This window comes from Carlito syrichta, unplaced genomic scaffold (genome assembly GCF_000164805.1).
Source record: "Carlito syrichta isolate Samal-C Ts95f unplaced genomic scaffold, Tarsius_syrichta-2.0.1 Scaffold313361, whole genome shotgun sequence".
In the NCBI taxonomy this organism is placed as follows: domain Eukaryota; kingdom Metazoa; phylum Chordata; class Mammalia; order Primates; family Tarsiidae; genus Carlito; species Carlito syrichta.
In genome coordinates, this window is record NW_007257457.1 from 315,742 (window position 1) to 336,088 (window position 20,347).

General features: G+C 36.7%; 1 protein-coding gene across 2 annotated transcripts in view; it reads left to right on the forward strand.

Moving 5' to 3' along the window:
* The window catches only part of AHCTF1 (AT-hook containing transcription factor 1), a 73,181-nt gene that overhangs the window by 46,732 nt on the left and 6,102 nt on the right, over positions 1-20,347 (forward strand). For both annotated transcript variants that reach the window (XM_008070348.2, XM_021718724.1), the window contains exons 26-32: positions 1,645-1,837; positions 3,872-4,075; positions 4,684-5,095; positions 8,083-8,206; positions 10,803-10,900; positions 14,140-14,348; positions 16,642-18,409. In XM_008070348.2, the coding sequence (XP_008068539.1) occupies positions 1,645-1,837; positions 3,872-4,075; positions 4,684-5,095; positions 8,083-8,206; positions 10,803-10,900; positions 14,140-14,348; positions 16,642-18,409 (3,008 nt within the window). The remainder of the gene's footprint in view (positions 1-1,644; positions 1,838-3,871; positions 4,076-4,683; positions 5,096-8,082; positions 8,207-10,802; positions 10,901-14,139; positions 14,349-16,641; positions 18,410-20,347) is intronic.

Consider the following 20,347-nt stretch of genomic DNA (forward strand, 5'->3'; position numbering starts at 1 on the left):
GCGGGCTCAGGCAATCCACTCATCTCAGCCTCCCAAAGGCGTGGGATTACAGGCTGAGCCACAGAGCCTGGCCCAAGCTCAGAATTTTAATGCAAATGAGGTAGAGAAAGAAAAGAGAACAGAAAATAGAAATGTCTAGCAGCCTGACTGGATAGTGTTGATTTGGTGGAAAGACCCTATATTAAAAAATGCTTCATGTAAATATTTCCCCACTGGGCAATAGGGTGGGTCTTAGAGCACCTATGACCTGTATTGGTCTACCACCTTTAATAGCAAAAATGTCATCTAAACATAAAGGATAAAATGGCAAGGAAGCCACAGCAACTGGAAGTTTTTTGGGGGTCCAAAAGCATGCTGTACTTGTCTGGTTATTCTAGACTGAGCCACTTTGGCATTTGGGTAAATAAAGAGATAATTTTGTCACTATAAGATATAACTATAAAATAGACCATTTTTCAGGAAATTGACAAAGTAGTGATTTGTGCAGGTACTCACCAGAAATTATAATCTAAACATTTTATTTTTGATTTTAAATTATTTATCTGTAATTTTTCAGGAAATTGACAAAGTAGTGACTTGCGCAGGTACCCACCAGAAATTATAATCTGAACATTTTACTTTTGATTTTAAATTATTTATCTGTAAATTAAGCTTTAAAGCTTATTTGAACTATGTATGCTCAATATAAGTCGTCAGTGAGATCATTTGAAATGAGCTGGTTCTAAGACATTGTGGAGAAAACTCTGTAATAAAATCTACTAGGACATTGTGGAGAAAACTATGTAATAAAATCTTGAGATTCTGTTTGTCACCAGACTCATTAATTGGAAAAAATTTGTCAATTTAGTCTTTATTACTATCAGAACCATAAAGACAAAATAAACCTATATTCATTATGTATATCACAGGAGAAAGGATATGTTACATGTTGATGAAATGTTAGCAGATGGATTGCTGAGGAAGCTTTGTCCTGTTTTCCTTAGTGTTTTAAATCATTAACAGTTCATCTTCATTTGAAAACAAATGCCTTTATATAGTGAGGGCTCATTAATTATTGGTAAAAGAGAGGGAGGACAACTAGAACTCATTTTCTTTCCCTTTTTTTTTTTTTTGAGAGACTCACTCCATTGCCCAGGCTGGAGTGTAGTGGCATGCTTACGGCCACCCCAGCATCAGTCGGCTGGGCTCAGGCGATCTTCCTCAGCCTTCCAAATAACTGGAACCACAGGTGTGCACCACCATGCCTGGCTAATTTTATTATTTATTTATTGTAGAGGCGAGGTCTTGCCAAGTTGCTCAGACTGGTCTCGAACCCCTGGGGCTCAGGCAGTCCTCTTGCCTTCACCTCCCACAGTGTTGGGATTACAGGCTTGAGCTAGCTAGCGCACCTGGCCATAACTCTTAAGATCAATTGTTACCTGCAATTTTTAATTCTCTTTTACTGCACGTTAATAACTTTCTGACTTTTTGAATGCATGGTCGCAGTTTGAATTACATTAATATACTATTTCCATGTGGTTATCATATTTACAAGTGAATATTGAAGTCTGAATAATTAAGTATGATGCTGATTTCTATTGTTTCTTCAGTATAGCACAGTAAATTACCAGGATTCTTTTATTCACATGTATATTCTGATTACAGACAACTGAATTTGGTTGTTCATCCTGCCCCCCTGCCTTCTGAATGTTTTGGATTTATTCAGCAAACCTCTGCAAGATCTCCTTTGTATCTGGCCTCCAGTTCATTGCCCTTAAATTCACAATTTAAAAGATCGCATCAAAACACCTCCAGGGCATCAGAATTAGATTTACTTGAAACTCCTCTTGTAGTTAAGGTTAGTATTACATATCTAGCATTCATAATGAAACTAAGGAGTTCTTATTTTTCAAGTAGCAAGGAGAAAATAGGCTGTTTATAACTGATGTCTCTGGGGAATGCTGGGAAATGCTTTAAGCATTTTTTATATTTTTATTTTTCATGGATATCCTTCCAAAATGCTTGTCATATCTTTACATTTTCTAAAAACAGAGTTGATTAAATTTACCCCTTCCTGCTTAAAGTTACAGTCACACTGTTGTCTTGAATGTAATGCAAGGGATGCTCTGGTTATTATAAATTTGACTTTGTCTTTTGTAAATGGTTTAAAGTTGTTGAGTTTGTTTTTATTTTTTATGTAAACTTCATTGCTGGTACCTTTATGCTGTTATTTCTTCCTTCTATGAAATACTTTTTTGTTCTTAGGTTTATTTTTATTCATTTAAATTTTCTGACTCTTGATATAACTATTATTTGTTACTCCTTCCCACTATTGGTTTATCCTTAAAATTGCTTTTTTTCCTCTGCTTACCCCCCTATTGTAACTTACTAGCTGGGAAACCACAACCCTAAACTTGTGATGACTGGTAGCAGTGGTCTTTTACCCTCCCATTTTCAAAGTATTTTTGCATATTCCTCTACTTGGTCAATGTTCTGTATTGAATGCTGGAAGCATTCTTCCTTTTTTTAATGTAAAAAAAAAAAAAAGTTTTCTGGGTTCTCTGTTCTAGATATCCAACACTTATGGTGAAACTAGAGAGTACTTATTTTTCATGTTGAACAAAAGGTACCTCGATAAATGTTATTTCTGAAATAATGATAGTAATTATTATTATTATTTTGAGTTGGAGTCTCACTCCGTTACCCAGACTGGAGTGCAGTGGCATGCACGTTCATGGCCACCCCAGCATCAACCTGCTGGGCTCTGGCAATCCTTCTGCTCCAACCTTCCAAGCAGCCAGAACTATAGGCACGCACTACCATGCCTGGCTAATTTTTTATTTATTGTCGAGACGAAGGCTCACCAAGTTGCCCTGGCTGGTCTTGAACCCATGGACTCAGGCAATCCACTCACCCCGGCCTCCCAAAGTGCTGGGATTACAGGCTGAGCCACCGAACCTGGCCTAAAAATAATTATTAAAAGAAGTTGAAAACAGGCTGGATGAGATTATTAGGTTCCTCCAATTTAATATTCAGTGTAGTATCTTAAACTTATTTTTATTATCAAAAAACTATCAGGTTTTGTATTCTTTACAGCTAGGTTCAAATGAAAGAAATCGGGAAATAATTTGTACATGCTGCCAAATAGTCTTGAAAAAAGAATTGTCATAATCTTGTAGCATGTCTAACAGAATTCATTAATTTAGTGGGATTCAATGATCTGTTTACTAGTTCTTGAGAGGACAAGTGAAGAAATTCTTTCTACTAAATAATGTACATGCTAATTTTAAATTTTCATTCATTATACTAAAACTTCAGAGGTTTCTAATAAGTAATTTGGTTATTATTTGAGTCATTGATAAATATGTGTTAAATAACTTATTTTACTAATTAGCACTTTATTTTGATTTATTTATTTATTTATTTAGAGTCATCCAGGCTAGAGTGCGGTGCTGTGCTGACAGCCACCATAGTGTCTGCTGGGCTCAATCGATCCTTCCACCTCAGCCTTCCAAGTAGCTGGGACTATAAGCACATGCCACCACACCTAATTTTTTTTTTTAATTAAAGAGAAGTCTCACCATGTTGCCCAGGCTGGCTTCAAACTCCTGAGCTCAGGCAATCCTCTCACCTCAGCCCCAATGTGATGTGATTAATTAACATACACGAACTACTTGCCTGGCTGCAATTTTACTTTTTTCAGCCTTAACATAGCAATTACTGGTAGAATTTTGAAATTTTCTTTCCAGTAATCTGGAATAAAAATTTCTAATCATATATTTATTGGAGATGAGAATACAATTACTGTTGTGACTCCAATGACTCAGTCTGTTTTTATGTAAGCACCTTTTACAAATACTAATTGTATAATTTTAATTTTTCTTTGTCATAGAAAGCTAAGAGTTTGGCTATGTCAGTTACGTCTTCTGGATTTGCTGAATTCACTCCCCAATCCATCCTAAGGCCTGGTCTTCGAATAGCACCTTCAGAGTCACCCTCTCTATCACCCAGAAGGTCTCTTACTCCTCCTTTACGACTTAAAGAGGGTAGAATTTCATTTGTGGAAGAAGACATGAACACAGAACAGACTGCTGGTGTAAGTTTGATGATGACAATGTTACTATACATTTCTTTTATTACAGTCTTGCAGATAGTCATGAAATCAGAAAAGATTAGTTCTGAATGAAAAGCCAGGACCATTTGTTGCTAAGCCAAACCCACCATTTTACAGATAAAGAAAATAGGGCTCAGAAAGGAAGCACCAAGTAGGTTGCCTGCAGTCAATTAGATATTTGGTGGTAGAAATGAGACTAGAATTCAGACATCCTAATTCCTAGTCCATGTGTGTGTTTGTTTGACCTTTTATTAAGTTCCTAACTGGTGGTTTATTGAGGGTGGAGGTACGTCTTTAGAGCTCCATTTAGGTTAATAGGAATCTTGGTGATTATTGGTCATCTAGCCTATTCTACATTTTAGTCTTCTGAAAACAATATATTACCAATTATGGAAACATAAACCACCATTAACTTTAATTATCTGAAGAGAATAGATTTGGAATAAGTGAATTTTGATTAAGGAAAGAGTTTAGAGAAACAGAGCATGGAAAAAAGGGTGTGGTCATGATTGGGATGGTAGCTTAGGACTAGACAGTGATACTTAAGTGATACTGCTTAATTTTTTTCTTTTGAAAATCTTACTTAACAGGCTTCAGATGATAGCAAAGCCAAAGTGTCTGTTACTATACCTTTTCAAAAATGTGACGTTCCAGCAGAAACTGAATGCCTGAAGAATAAAGATAAGACCACGTCTTTTTCCCTGAACAGCCCTGAAAAGGACCACCAAGGAATGAATCTGAGGTCACAGAATACACCCTCAGAAAGTTTGGAGAAACTGGATGTGAGCAAAGAAAACAGCAATGCTTCTTTCAGATCAGACCAGACTTCTTTAGAATATCAGGATGCACTGTCCTCGGGAGATTTTGAAGATATTCTTCTTGCAGACTCTAAACCAGCAAGTTCTTCCACTGAGCTAGATAATAATTTAACTGAACAGACTGAAAAAGTCAGTGATGAAGATGTGTTTGAGTTAAAAGTAACTCCTTCAGAGAAACAAATGGGTAAGAACTCATTTCCAAATACTCAAAATTGCTGTTAATTTTCCTCAGTAAAATTTATTACTTGTTTTCATTTGAGTTGGAATCTCACTCTGTGGCCCAGGCTGGAGTGCAACAGCATGCTCATGGCCACCCCAGCATCGACCTGGTGGGCTCCAGCGATCCTTCTGCTTCAGTCTTCCAAGTAGCCGTAACTATAGGGACACACACCACCACGCCCTGCTGATTTTTTATATTTATTGTAGAGACATGGTCTCGCCAGGTTGCCTGGGCTGATCTTGAACCTGCAGGCTCAGGCAGTCCACTTGCCTCAGCCTCTCAAAGTGCTAGGACTACAGGCTGAGCCACTGAGCCTGGCCAGTAAAAATTTTAATAGCATTTTTTTCACCATAAGAAAAACCATCAGGATTAAGTAATTATTACATGCTTACAGTAGACCAGTTCCCAAACATCGTGCACAAATGTTCTTCTTTCAGCTTGCAAGTATGGCTTAACAGTTTTTCATAAATGGGTATGAGATTTGAAGGGAGAACTTAATGTGTTTTACTTTTCTTATTTTGCCATGAAATTTAGAAAAGAACAGTATTGTTTAAGGAAGGAAATGTAAGATGCCATAACCTGACTTGAAAGACCTTCCAGTAGCTATAAGAAATAGTATTAACTTTACATACTAAATTGTTACTGTAATTTTTTTGTTGTTGAGTTGGAGTCTCACTCTGTCGCCCATGCTGGAGTGCAGTGGTATGCTCACAGCCACCCCAGCGTCGACCTGCTGGGCTCCAGCGATCCTTCCACCTCAGCCTTCCAAGTAGCCAGAACTACTGGCATGCACTACTACACCCAGTTTTTTTATTTTTTTGATGTACTGTACAGATGAGGTCTCGCCAAATTGCCCGGGCTGTTCTTGAACCTGTGGGCTCAGGCAGTCCCCTCACCTCAGCCTCCCAAAGTGCTGGGATCACAAGCTTGAGCCACTGTGCCCGGCTGTAATTTTTAACTTACACAGCAAAGTCAACTCTCTAGAAATGTGCTCAGAAACCAGGAATTTCATTCTACTCTCCATTCCTACCTCCAAAATAGTCACTGGACAATCAAAATAAATGTCCAATGGCCCATGAGTTTGTCTTTATTTTCATCGACCTATCAAAAAAATGTTTGTATATCCTAATGTATATCCTCTAATTTAGCTTCCCCTCTGTGTACTGGTTGTTGAAGATCAGTGAGTAAAGTAGACATGGCACCTGCCCACACACAAGCAATGCAGCCTGGTTAATGCCATGTTGAGAGGCATAGGAGAGGCTAGGGAAACACCCCTAAGGGGAAAGACTTGATCTAGAATTGGTAGATTAGAAAACCAAGCCTATTTTTGTGTTTTGCAACACCCCCTCACCACAGTTTTACCAAGTTTATTTAAAGATGACTCCTAGCCGGGCTCGGTGGCTCAGCCCGTAATCCCGCGCCTTTGGGAGGCTGAGGTAAGTGGATTGCCTGAGCCCGCGGGTTCGAGACCCGCCTGGGCAGGCGAGACCTCATCTCTACAATAAATAAAAAAATTAGCCGGGCATGGTGGCACACGCCTGTAATTCCGGCTACTCGGAAGGCTGAGGTGGAAGGATTGCCGGAGCCCAGCAGGTTGAGGCTGCGGTGGCTGGGAGCGGCGGCCACTGCACTCCAGTCTGGGCGACAGAGTGAGCCTCCAAATCAAAAAAAAAGATAACTCCTAACTTCAAACCTGTCAAACCACATATTTATGTAAATCTATGTCATAGGTAGTTTCTTCTGGGAAATATTTGCTGCCTAGGATGAACTAAAATCCACCCCCGCCTTTGGTGAGAAATTTGTTTTTTGGAAAAATTGTTTATTGATACATAGTAGATGTACATATTTTCAGGGTACATGTGATAATTTGGTACATTCATTTAATATGCTGAGATCAAATCAGAGTTATTGAGATAAATCACTGCCTTAAATATTTATCTTTTCTTTATGTGAACTAAGATTTCTTAATATGTGAGTTCACTGAAGTTTGGACTATGATATCTTTATTTAGAAGCCATAGGTGTTATTAATTGCTCTAGGAACTTTAGGACTATGCTCATAAATAGCACATGTCTAGAAATTTACATTGTTCTTTTGATGTGCCATTTCTACTAAAATATTTAAATGGTAAATATTAGATGATACTGTTCATGGCAGTATCTTTATTATTCTTATAATATTAATCTCAAATAGAAATCTTTATGTTTTGGGGGTGGTTATCATATAGCACAAAACTCTAGAGTGAAACAGGCTAAATTTAATCCTCACTCAGCTATTTACTAAGTAGGCTTTGTGATCGGGTAAGCAGTCTAACCTTAGGCTTCGATTTTCTCATCTACTTCTTTGGATATTGAGCATTAAGTGAGGTAGTACATATACTTGAATTAGTGCACGTTAAACCCAAAGTGAGAAGTGGGAGATTAGTAGGGCTCTTGAGCTAGACTGAGAGAATAAGGAAGTATTGACCAGGCTCAGTGACTCAGCCTGTAATCCCAGCACTTTGAGAGGCTGAGGCAGGTGGATTGCCTGAGCCTGCAAGTTTAAGACCAGCCCGGGCAACTTGGTGAGACCTTGTCTCTACAATAAATAAAAAATTAGCAGGGCATGATAGCACACACCCTGGTTCCGGCTACTTGGAAGGCTGAGGCAGAAGGATCTCCAGAGCACAGCAGGTTGACACTGGGTGGCCATGAGCGTGCCACCGCACTCTAGCTAGGGTGATGGAGTGAGACTTCAACTCAAAAAAAAAAAAAAGAAAGAAGTCTTAGTAGACCCAACATCTGGCTAGCTAGAACCCAAGCTTTACCTGTATGTAATAAATCCTCACTTGTACCCCACAACTCTGAAAGAAAGTAGCACAGATAATACATTTTTTAAAAGTAATAGTCCAAGACTATAAATAATCACTGAACATTTAGCAAAAATAATACTCTTATCTGTATGGTTTATAGACCCTTTAGAAGACACAGAAGCAAAGGATCTTTTAGTTGCAGAGGCGACATTTTCAGAATTAAATCACTTAAGCTCCGTTCAAAGAGTTGAAACTTCTCTTTGTGTACCACCAATCTATGAAGGGTAAGTTTATGGAGAAAAATTCAAATCCTTTTAAAAATAAGTTTAATGAAATTGTGAACTGGAAGTAAAATATTCTATGTGTATTAGATCTCATTTAAACCTTTGACCTCTCCATTTTGGTAATGTTGACTGTTTTAAAAGAAGTTTAGTTGTATAATTGTGTTATTCACTACCATAATTCAGTAGTTACCACAAAATCTTAACAACGTTACTAGATAGTTCCAGAATATACAGAGACATGGTGAATTGAGACAGAACTCTTATTCTTTGGAAATTCTATGTGTTGATGACAAAAAGTTTTGCTCATAGCTATGCATTCCTTCCTGGCCTTTCCTTTTCAGTGGTTTCAGGATGATCAGGCACAGAACTCCTGTAGGACCAAAGTGAAGCTGGGCACAGTGGTTCACGCCTGTAATCCCAGCACTTCGGGAGGCATAGACGAGAGGATTGCCTGAGTCCAGGGGTTTGAGACCAGCCTGGGCAAACTGGCAAGACCTCATCTCTACAATAAATCAAAAAATTAGCTGGGCATGGTGGCACATGCCTATAGTTCCAGCTACTTGGAAGGCTGAGGTGGAGGGATTGCCTGAGCCCAGCAGGTCAAGGCTGCAGTGGCCGTGTGCTTGCCACTGCACTCCAGCCTGGGCGGAATAATAATAATAACAAAATGAAGTCTAGGGGAGGTGACTCAGAGACAGTTTCTTTCCTACCATTTGTCATATAAGACTATAGCTAAGTTTTTGTTTTTTAATGACTAGTTGAAAGATACTTTCAAATTTTATTGACACTTTGTACGAAGAAGCAGCAATCTACTTAGATGATATAGGGCAGTGCTATTCAAAGCATGACCAGGCAGATTTTTGAGAGTCTGTTTATGGTCTGCAACAAGATAAATAACTTGCATTGGAATATAAATCAGCGCACTTCTTCCTATACTGAAAATCAGCTCAACTTAACAGTATGGTTAGTAAAGTAATTAATTCACCTTCTGGCAAAAGTTTTTTATCTCATGGCAAAACTGGACATCGATTGCACATCAACACTTTGAGTAACATTGTAGAGGATACAAAAAAATGACATTGAGTAGAGGATACAAAAAAGTGACAGTTTCAAGAAGTAGTAAGATTAATCTACATAAGACATCGTAAATGGTTCATTGCTTGATAAATAATGAAAGTGATTGTTCAAACCAGCTACAAAATTCAATATCATTATAGTCATTTCTTTACAATTATTGAATCATGTGCTTCACTTCTGAGAAATCTAGATTAGCTGGAAAGTTTGCCAGACATTCATGGGAAAAGTGGGAGAAACCAATATGGAAGAATTATTCAAAATTATTGTCTTCTAATGTTTTTTGACTAATGCAAGTGAATGTTATTTATTGCGATGGGTTTGATTGGTAATTGTAATAATCACAGAGCAATCACATGAGAAGAAACTTTGTAGTCACCAGTGAGAATCTAAGTGAAATATTCACTATCTTGGCAAACTAGTTATTTTTTAAATATATGCTTATTTGATATTTTGTGAAAATTTGTCATTGGTTCTCAGTTATTATTATAAATGTGACTGAGATTTCTTATAAAAGGTTATAAATAAATGTCTATATATCAGATACCTGCTTTGTCTTGAATTTACTTAAAAATACTATTGTTTCTATTTTCAAACATCCCCATCCTTAAGTTGTGTTTTGAGAAAGGCCAGCTTAGAATAGGGAAGGACCACTGTCAGCATATTCCAGAATTTATTTTCTTTTGTTTTTGTTTTTGTTTTTTGTTTGAGTTGGAGTCTCACTCTGTCACTCAGACTGGAGTGCCGTGGCCGCTCCCGGCCACTCCAGCCTCAACCTGCTGGGCTCCGGCGATCCTTCCGCCTCAGCCTTCCAAGTAGCTGGAACTACAGGCGCGTGCTACCACATCCGGCTAATTTTTTTTTTTTTTTTTTTTTTTTATTGTAGAGATGTGGTCTTGCCAAGTTGCCTAGTCGGGTCTCAAACCTGCGGGCTCAGGCAATCCTCTCACCTCAGCCTCCCAAAGTGCTGGGATTACAGGCTGAGCCACCGAACCCAGCTCAGAATTTATTTTCATCATGTGGATTAATACAGTTCCAATTGGTTTCCCATTTGGAGTCATTTATCATACTCTTCCCAGTTGGCATTAAAATACTGAACTTTGCTTCTGCTGAGTACATGGAAAATATTCTTTAATATTTGACAGACTTATTTGAAGAATACAGTCACAGACTATGCAAAATTGGCTTAAGTATAATTTGTACTGATAGACATTTAAAAATAATTTTTTTGTACTTTTAAGTCCATGCCATTGTTACCCAGAAAAGTCAAATATTAGAAAATAGGAAAAACAAGTACAGCATTATTTCTAAATTCACTTGTAAATGTTGTATTATTGTTCAGAATGAACTTGAATGGTGTTGATCTCTCTGACCCTCAGTTTTCATAAACAAAATGACAGGCAGTGGGACTAAAGCAGGTCAGAGTAGATAGGATCGTCTAAAGTATATATTTATTTTTCTCTAAAGTATATATTTATTTATATATATATGATTACTAAAGTATATATTTATATTTCTAAAGAAAAATCCCCACCATGAAGCTCAGGTTACCAGAGTTGGATGAAGGACTGATATCTGCTGAAACCTGCACCTCTGCAGTTAGATTGGATAACAATAAATGTACGTATTATTTTGACTTCAGGATTATTTCATTTTGGTGTTTTGGGTAAAGAGTTTTTTATTCTTAGAACAAAATAATCTTTTATTCAGATTTTTTTTAATTCTCAGTTCTTCTCTCTGGTCAACTTTCCTGGCATAAAAGTGTTCTCAGGAGATGTATCAGCTATCAAAACAATGGGTTGTTTATAAGGCGTTCTGTGACTCTTTAAGGATGAAAGTCTTAGAATAGTTTTTGTGGATATATTTTCCTTTGTAACATGAAAAAAGTAAAGTAAATTACTAGTCCACAGCCAGACTGTATACCTGCTATTTGATCTTGGACTCAGATGCTTACGTAGGACAACTTTCATTTTTATTCTGTGGTTGTGATAACTTAAGGCCAAGGTTGGCTCTTCATTATTAGAAAACAATCATAAATGACTGAATTTACTCCAGGGAAGTTAACAAATATATGGAATTTATTTAATTTTTTTATCCAATGAGAAAATTTTTTTGAGTGCCTCTTCTTAGGTTCTGGCTATACAGAGATGAAGAAGATACATTTTCCTCAGTGAGCTTGCAGTTGAGTTTAGGAGAAGCGGACACCTTGAATGTCTATGCCCAGAATTTGTCTAAGCATTTCACATACATTAACTCATTTAATCCTCCCCACACTACACTATGACATAGTTATCTGATGCTAGAGCCCATGTTCTTTTCTTTTTGTTTTGTTTTATTTTTTGAGTTGGAGTCTTAACTCCGTCGCCCAGGCTGGAGTGCAGTGGCACACTCATGGTGGCCACCCCAGCATCGCCCTGCTGAGCTCTGGTGATCCTTCCAAGTAGCTGGAACTACAGGCGCACACTACCACATTCAGCTAATTTTTTTTTTTTAATTATAGCAATGAGGTCTCACCATGTCGCCCAGGCTGGTCTCGACCCCATGGGTTCGGGCAATCCATTCGCCTCGGCCTCCCAAAGTGCTGGGATTATAGGCTTAAGCCACTGTGCTCAGCCAGAGCCCGTGTCTTAACTGTGGTGGCTTTGTGCCTATCATATTATGAATGGAGCTTAGCACAAGCTTAAAGCAGTTTGATTTTTACCCCCTGATTAAAAATGTAATATATGCTTATTACAAAATAATCCAGAGAGAATTGTCTAACATGTAAAGTAAAAACCTGGTTATCCCTATGTGTTTTAAAAAGGAGATAATATGGTGGCTAGAGAGCACAGGGACTTGAACCAGATTGATTGGATTCATAACCCAGTTCTTCATTTATTAACTGTAAGACTGGGCTATTCCTCTCTTTTTTTGTTGGTAAAATATTAATAGTTTCAATGGGAATAGTAATAATGCCCATTTCATAGCGTAGTAAAGATTAAGTCAGTTCATGTAACATGTTTAGAACATTGCTTGACTCCTGAAGTTTAATAAATGCTGATTATTATAAACATTATATTACTAGTACATGTATTATCCAAAAAAAAACAATTTTCTTTTTTTTTTTTTTTTGAGTTGAAGTCTCACTCTGTCACCCAGGCTGGAGGACAGTGCACTCTCCCGGCCACTGCAGCCTCAACCTGCTGGGCTCCTGTGATCCTTCCACTTCCACCTCTGCCTTCCAAGTAGCTGGAACTACAGGCGTGTGCTACCATGCCCAGCTAATTTTTTATTTATTTTAGAGACAGGTCTTGCCAAGTTGCCCGGGTGGGTCTCAAACCCACAGGCTCAGGCAGTACTCTCGCCTCAGCCTCCCAAAGTGCTGGGATTACAGGCTGAGCCACCAAAAAGCAATTTTCTTAATATACTTTAAGACATTCTTCTATGTCAGTAATACAGATTGATCCTATTGTTTTTAATGACTCTAACAGTGTGGATACTCTATGGTATGCTTAACTAGTTAATTATATATATATACACTTAACTAATTAACATATATATATGCTTAACTAATTAATTTTATTTATATATATACACACACACATATATATACACCATTCTTGTTTGTTTTTTGGTTTGCTACTTCATTTCTGCAATGAATATTCTTGTTTTTGCATATTCTATGTCAGTATTTCTGTTGGGTAGATTCCTAAATGTAGACTTGCTGAGTCAAGGAGTATGCACTGATTTTTAATATTTTATTGTTGTCTACGGTAAAGGTTGTATAGCATTTTCATGTTCCTGTTGATGAATGGAAAGTAAAGTGCCATTTTTCCTTGCCAAACTGACAGGTGGAAAACATTTTTCATTTGTGTTTTATTGGTATTTGCGTATTAGGGATAATAGCCCTGTTATCTGTAAGTGTGGAAATATTTTTTCCTATGAGCTATGACTACTAATAATATTAAACTTTGACAAAGAGGAAGATGAAAGAAATTTTTTTAAGTGAGCCCCTGGATTTTTTTTTTTAAAGTGGTAGAGTGCATTTGTATCCATTTGAAATGCTTTCTGCCAAAAAAGAGAGATTCATTCTTTTTCTTAGATCAAAACCCAGACTTCATGTCTCTCTTGTAATTCTACAATGGGTCAACAGTGATAACCGGTCGTGTAGTAGTTACCTGGTATATGCAGTTTTCAGACTAATAAGGAACAAATACCTGAACTTCTTCAGTATAGTTTGTCATTTTAAAGTTTCATGGTAAGGGCAGCAGTTATATTCCAGTTGAGAAAAATCAATTTTAAAAATTTTAATTTAATTAATTGATTTATTTTTTGAGGCAAGGTCTTATTCTGTCAACCAGGCTCAACCAGGCTGGAATGAGTGGCATAGTCATAGCTCACTGTAACATTGAGCTCTTAGGCTCAAGTGATCCTCTTAGGCTCAAGTGATCCTCCTGTTTCATCCTCCAGAGTAGCTTGGTGTATAGGTCCTTGCTGACACACTGGCTAGTGTTTTTTTTTGTTTTTTTTTTTGTAGAGGTAATGTCTCATTATGTTGCCCAGGCTGATCTTGAACTCCTGGCCTCGAGCAATCTTTCTGCCTCCCAGAGTGCTGGGATAACAGGTGTAAGCCACTGCACCCAGCCTACTGGCAGTTTTTATAAATGTGGAATTTATCTTCTGTGTTTTATCTTGATGGAAAACAAATATGTATTGTCTAAGATGTTAAACTTTCAAGCTTTTTCTAGCTTTTTGATAATCTATTAAGATAATATGCTCAAGGGCAATATAGCTTTTCCCTTTCTGTTTGCTTCTTTAATTGTGTGTAGATCTATTTTTCTGTTTAAAATATAAAAGATTAACTCTCATTTTTGTTTCAGCTATGGCCAGTGTCCTTGGTAATAGTGGAAACTCTGGGCTCCCTATTCCTGAAGGTCCTATTAACTCCGACCATAAGCTTGACCTGGAAGCAGCACTACACTTAAAAGAAGATCAGGAAATAGAAGTTGATTTACTAAGCGAAAGTGTTGACTTACCAGAAGAAAAGCCTCCAATTTCTGACAGTGCTCCTGATGCTCAAGAAATTCATGTAAAAAAATCAATTTTTTTTTACTTCTTTGTCAGTCTTTCAGTTTTAGTTTAGTTAGGTGTAAAGATAAAATAGTTCACACCTGATGTATCCATTTATTTGACTGCTATATAAACTATAAAAATTTGGGTTTAAAAAATCTAGCATATAAGTATTTGTGGAGTATAAAAGCACATCTTTTAAAAGAGTGACTTTAAAGCTTGGTGTGGTGGCACACGCTTGTAGTCCCTGCTACTGGGGAGACTGAAGTGGGAGGATTGCCTGAACTCAAGAATTTGAGACCAACCTGAGTAGCATAGCAAAAGACCCTGTCAATGAATGAATGAATGGATGAATGGATAAATAAATAAGTAAATGTAAGTAGGTTTTCATGAGCGCCAAAAGACTGTGTTAAAAAAGCCCACAGTTTTAGCAATTTAATTTTTGCATATTTAGTTCAAATGAAAAGTTTTTTAATCATAAGAAAACAGATAATGATTACTCCAGAGACAGGTATGACATACAGGCAATTTAAAGCATGTATTTGAAAATATGTGGATACAGTTAAACAGGATTTTTTTCCCCATGCAAATTCTTGTGAGAGAATAATATTCAACTGGCTGGTGCTGAACTTTTATACATTCCAGAAAGGTGCTTTTTTGTTTGTGGATTGGTACTTAATGTGACTTATGGTTTTTTAATCCTTTGTACTTGGATGTCCCCTCTCAGGGGCCATAAAGAGATTGCTGATGATTATTATACCAGTGCAAATATTTTTTAAATGTATGTTTCCTTGATGTTTTCCATTCAAATTGCACAAAAAGGCAAATAAAGAGATGGAATATATACTGAGGTATATGTAAAGAAATATCAGCTGGCATTACATAGAGAATGTGTGAAATGTTTTCATAGTGGTACACCGACTGGACAATAAATAACATATTATTAATGTGGGAGGAAGAAAACAAGACTGCACTATCTGCTCAAATAGAAAAACACTGGGTGGAAGATGTCAAACAAATTCCTATTGCACAACATGTGTCAGTGAACCTGCGGTGCATATTGGTGACTGTTTCACACGTTACCACGTCAGAAAAATATAACATTTTGGGTTTTTTGTCATAAATAAGTTCTTCAATGTCCAAAATTCCATTATAAACCAAATACCATTACAATAAAATAATTGGTTCCTCTGCTATACTTTTGATATGAAGTTTTTCGCTATTTTGTTAAAAAGTACAGTCTAGTTGCTGGTAGATGATCCATGACATGTCTCCGAGTGCAAAGGATTAAAAATTCTACCAAATATTTTATTATTAACAGGAAACTTTTATATAATAAGTAAATTTAAGATGAAAAACCAAGTCATCTAATTATTTGTAGAAATCTGATTGCTTAGAATTTAGGAAGTTTCTTAACTCATAAAAATGTTTTCATTATCCATATTCATCTTAATGAGTAGTCTCACTGCAAAACAGATGGTAAAGTTTCCTATTCCTTCTGTTGGTTGGTAACAAAAACTGTGGGCGTGTTATAAGTGGGAATCCTCATTTCTAGGTTATTTCCAATCTTTCATCTCATTGAATGTTTGGGGAGTGGGAAAATGTCGTTGTCTAGGTGGGTGGTAATGTTCTACCTTCTTGGTCAGGAGATCTCTCTGTTACTTTCTACCTCCTCCTTTTTCTCCCCTTCCCTTACCAAAAGGTAAATGCAAGGACCATTCCTTCTTCCACCAAACCCTTGCAGGAGAGGTACTGAACTTGAAAGCCTTAGGAATTTCATGGTTTATGCAGCCCCAGCAAAGGGAAGAGGATTGAGTCTAGCCCAAGGGAGCTTATGTAGGTGAATTGTTCTTCAACCTTATGGGGATCGTGCTATTTAGAAAAGTGTGGATAGTTAGGTAATTTGGGGAATATCATTAAAACACAATTTTGGGGTTGTTTCTTTTTCTCCAGTTAATTTTTTTTTCCTTGGGTAAGAATAGAATAAATCCTTATACAACTGTTAGTGTCATAGTAATTTCAAGGTTTTGTTAAGACTGTCTTTTTAGCCAGAGAAATGTGGAATTTCTAGTTAAATTTCAGTGATATCTCAAAATCTTTTTCTGTCTAGTTCTTTTGACTGAATAAGAAAGTCTGATTGATTAAATGAATATTTTGTAAAGTAAACCCATAAGTGTATACCATATTTAATGTAGTTTACGTTTTAAAGTGCACATAACCAAGGGTCAGATGGTCATTAAAAATTTACATGTTTCACGTTAAAATATATATTAAAATTCTTTAACCAATCTCTTATCTTTAATTCATTTTAGGTGATTCAACATGAAAAGCTTGAAGCTCAAGATTCAGGAGAAGCAGCTCAGAATATTTCATTTAATGAATATAATTTTGCTGCCATTGAGCAACAGTTTTGTGACTTGCCCAGTGGTAAAGATGCTGCTGAATGTGACATTGCTGAAATAGATGGGGAACTTTTTGTGACTCAGAGTAACTTTACCTTGATACTGGAAGGTGAAGAAGGAGAAGTTGAGGCAGGTGATTCCACATCATCTAATGTGTTACCTAAAGCAGCTAGCACAGCAACTGAGGAAGAACTTGTGGAGAGTGGAGAAAATGATAATTATGGACTTGCTGCAAATTTGCCGGCTATCATAACAAGTGATCAAGAGTCCCAGAAGGTAGAGACTTTACCATATGTGCCTGAACCAATAAAAGTAGCAATTGCCGAAAATCTATTAGATGTAATTAAAGACACACGAAGTAAAGAAATTACTTCAGATACAATGGAACAGTCTGTTCATGAAAATATACCTTTAATAAGCCAAAAGGTAATGCGTTCCAGCAAATTAGTCAGATCTACATCTAAGACTGTTCAGGAAACAAGCACAGTGTCATGCCAGGTTGATGATATGGTTTCCTCCAGAACTCGCAAGAGAGGACAACGCATCCAAAACCTAAATATCAAATCAGCACAACAGGAAGAGTCAGTTGTTGCTACTAAGATGCTGAGGAAGAAGAAAACTAAAAAAGCAAAAGAAATTTCTGAGACTTCTGAAAGTGCCTATTCAGATATTGAAGGAATATCTCAGAAACAGCAAATGCTTCAAAATTCTGTTACTCCTAGGAGAGGAAGGAGACAAAAAGAAATAAATCAAGACATATCCAAAAATATTAATTCTATGGAGCAAGAATTACAGGTTCCTACAGGTAAGAAACTTAAAAGGTCAAAATCATCTCAGCTGTTGGAACCAGCAGTTGAAGAAACATCTTTTAAAAAAGAAGTTACACTTTCACCTGTTACAAAAAAGACTCCTAGAAGAATTAAAAAGTCTGTAGAAAATAAGGAAAGTATTGAAATTGTAAATGATCTAAAAGTTAGTAAAGTAGCAAGTCCTAACAGAACTATCAGAAAATTGAGAAGTGCTAATTTAGAAGTGTCTGAAAATAAAGGATATAAACAATATGAGAAATCCAGTGACCAGCAGCCACCTATTCGACGTACAAGAAAGGTCATTGAGAAAGAGGTGAGTGCATCAAGTGTAATAGAAGACTCTAAACTTGACTCATCCCACTTTACTCTTCAGGCAGAATTTGATATGCCTGCTATACCTAGGAAACGTGGTAGACCAAGAAAAACACACCCATCTGACAATGTAGAATCCAAGGCTGTTGAGGAAGAGAAAAGTCATAAGAAAGTGCTCAGCATCCAGAGGAGATCTACAAGAAATACCCCAGCTAAAAGCAAGAATATTAGCATTGGAAAACCAGCTTTAGAAAAATCTATTTTAGTGCCAAACGAGGAACTTTCTATGGTGATAAACTCTAAGAAAAAACTTTCAGAAAAAAATGAAAATCAAAGCCAAAAACATAGATTACACTCAGAAGAATGCACAGATGAAGTGACGCACAAAGAATCAAGTGGCCAAGAAGAAAGATTGCTTGCCACAACTTCTTTTACTAAATCATCCCGTAGCACAAGGACTAGATCTAGCAAAGCCATCTTGTTGCCAGATTTTTCTGAACCAAAAAATGAAACTTTGTTACGTTCTCCTGCATCAAAAATTCCAAGGAAAGAAAAAGGTACTCTTCTTTCTATTCAAAACATTATTTTTATCTCATTGAGATTTTTCAGCTTAAAAATTTGATTGTTTAAAAACACTACTTAATTTGACTTGATATAAAACCACCAAAATAATTTGTAGTTACAGAGGATTTATCCCCTCAAAAAAAGAGAAAACAACAAAACACAAACAAATTGAGTTTTTTAGTAGTAAAATTTAAAGTTTTCCTGTTTCAAAGTTTATTTTGAACTTCAATAATTCAGAATGGGTTTGATACGGCTTTTAAGTCCTTTAATTTACTTAACATAGGTTTGTTTATTTTTGAACTGGAGTCTCACTCTGTCAATCAGGCTGGAGTGCAGTTGCATGTTTATGGTTCACTAAAATCTCCAGCTTCCGGGCTCAGGCGATCCTTCCACCTTAGCCTCCAAAGCAGCTGGGACTACGGGGACACACCACCCCACCTAACTAATTTTTGTGTGTGTGTGTGTGTGTAGAGGCGAAGTTTCATTATGTTGCCAGGCTGGTTTTGAACTCCAGGCCTCCAGCAATCCTCCCACCTCAACCTCCTAAAGTACTAGGATTACAGGCGTAAGCCACCACACCTGGCCTTTTAGCTGACTCTTTTATAAGCTAGCTTTATTAAGCTTCTGTAAAAAGTAAAAAAAAGTTAAAACAAAAAACATACAGCAGGGAGTAGTAAAAGAACAATGTCATTAGTAACTTGTACTTTCCTCAAGACCTGGAGAAGTATAATTTAAACACACAAATTGAGGTTTATTTTAGTATAGCAAAGCAAACATATCTCAGTAATTCTGATCTTTGCCATTTTTACATAATTGTCATTTGTTGGCCTACTTTTTTCTAACAACAAAAAATAATATATACCTGCTTACAGAAAATAGAGACTCTTTATATTTTCCTGTGTGTAACTGGGTTTTTTTTAAAAAGCCTGCAGTTTATATATATGTATAAATTCTGCTTTTTCCTCTCATTTATTTCATGAGCATTTTTAGTTACTCTTAAATATTCTTTAAAATTCTAAGCATAATGTTTTGTATCTCTTGTTGCTGTTTTTGTCCATATCATCAGAGACCACATGTAGCATTTCATGCCACAAATGTGCTAAAGATTGCTTAAACATTCTCCTCTTGGGTATTTGAGTTGTTTTCAGATTTTCAAGTGTTAAAAAATAGGTACACTCTAGTATTAAGTGATGGGATTAGAGGTGATAAGAGACTTGAGATTGGGATCTCTCAATTCTGCCACTTAATAGCTGGGCAGAAAATTATTTAGCCTTCTGAGACTTGTTTCCTCACCCTTGGAGTGAAGGTGGTGTTGCATACCTTGCAAGTTCTTATGAGTAGTATACTTTATCATGGCAATCACTGCTGTAGGAGATTTCTTTTCTCCCTTTGTCCTTACAGTTTTTACACTAGTATAGCACTTCCTGTGTCTTGGACCTATCTAAATTGTATTTTAAAAACTCCTTTACGTAGTGGAGGAGAGAGGAGAAGAGTGGATACAGAAATATTATATGATTGGAAGGCTGGAGGTGGTTACTTATTTTATTGAAACCTATCAAAGAAACAAGTATCTTGGTTGAGAGTGGTGGCTCACATCTGTAATCCTAGCATCCTGAGCAATATGAGACTAATCTCTACAAAAAAATGAAAATAAATATCTTAGAATTTTATTTTGTTGTGTTTTACTAACTAATTAAATGTGAAGCTTTACATTTAAGGGCATTTTCTCCTGTTTCTATTACACAACAGCATATATTTGTTAGGACTGACTTGCCATATGCCTGAGGCTATACCAGATATATTACATTCATCAGTTCACTTGCTTCCCACTACAAGCCAGTGAAATATAGCTACCTTCTTTCCACATTGAGGAAATTGAACTTTGGTGAGACTGAGCACTCTCATCACCCAGGTGATAAGTAGTGTTGTCC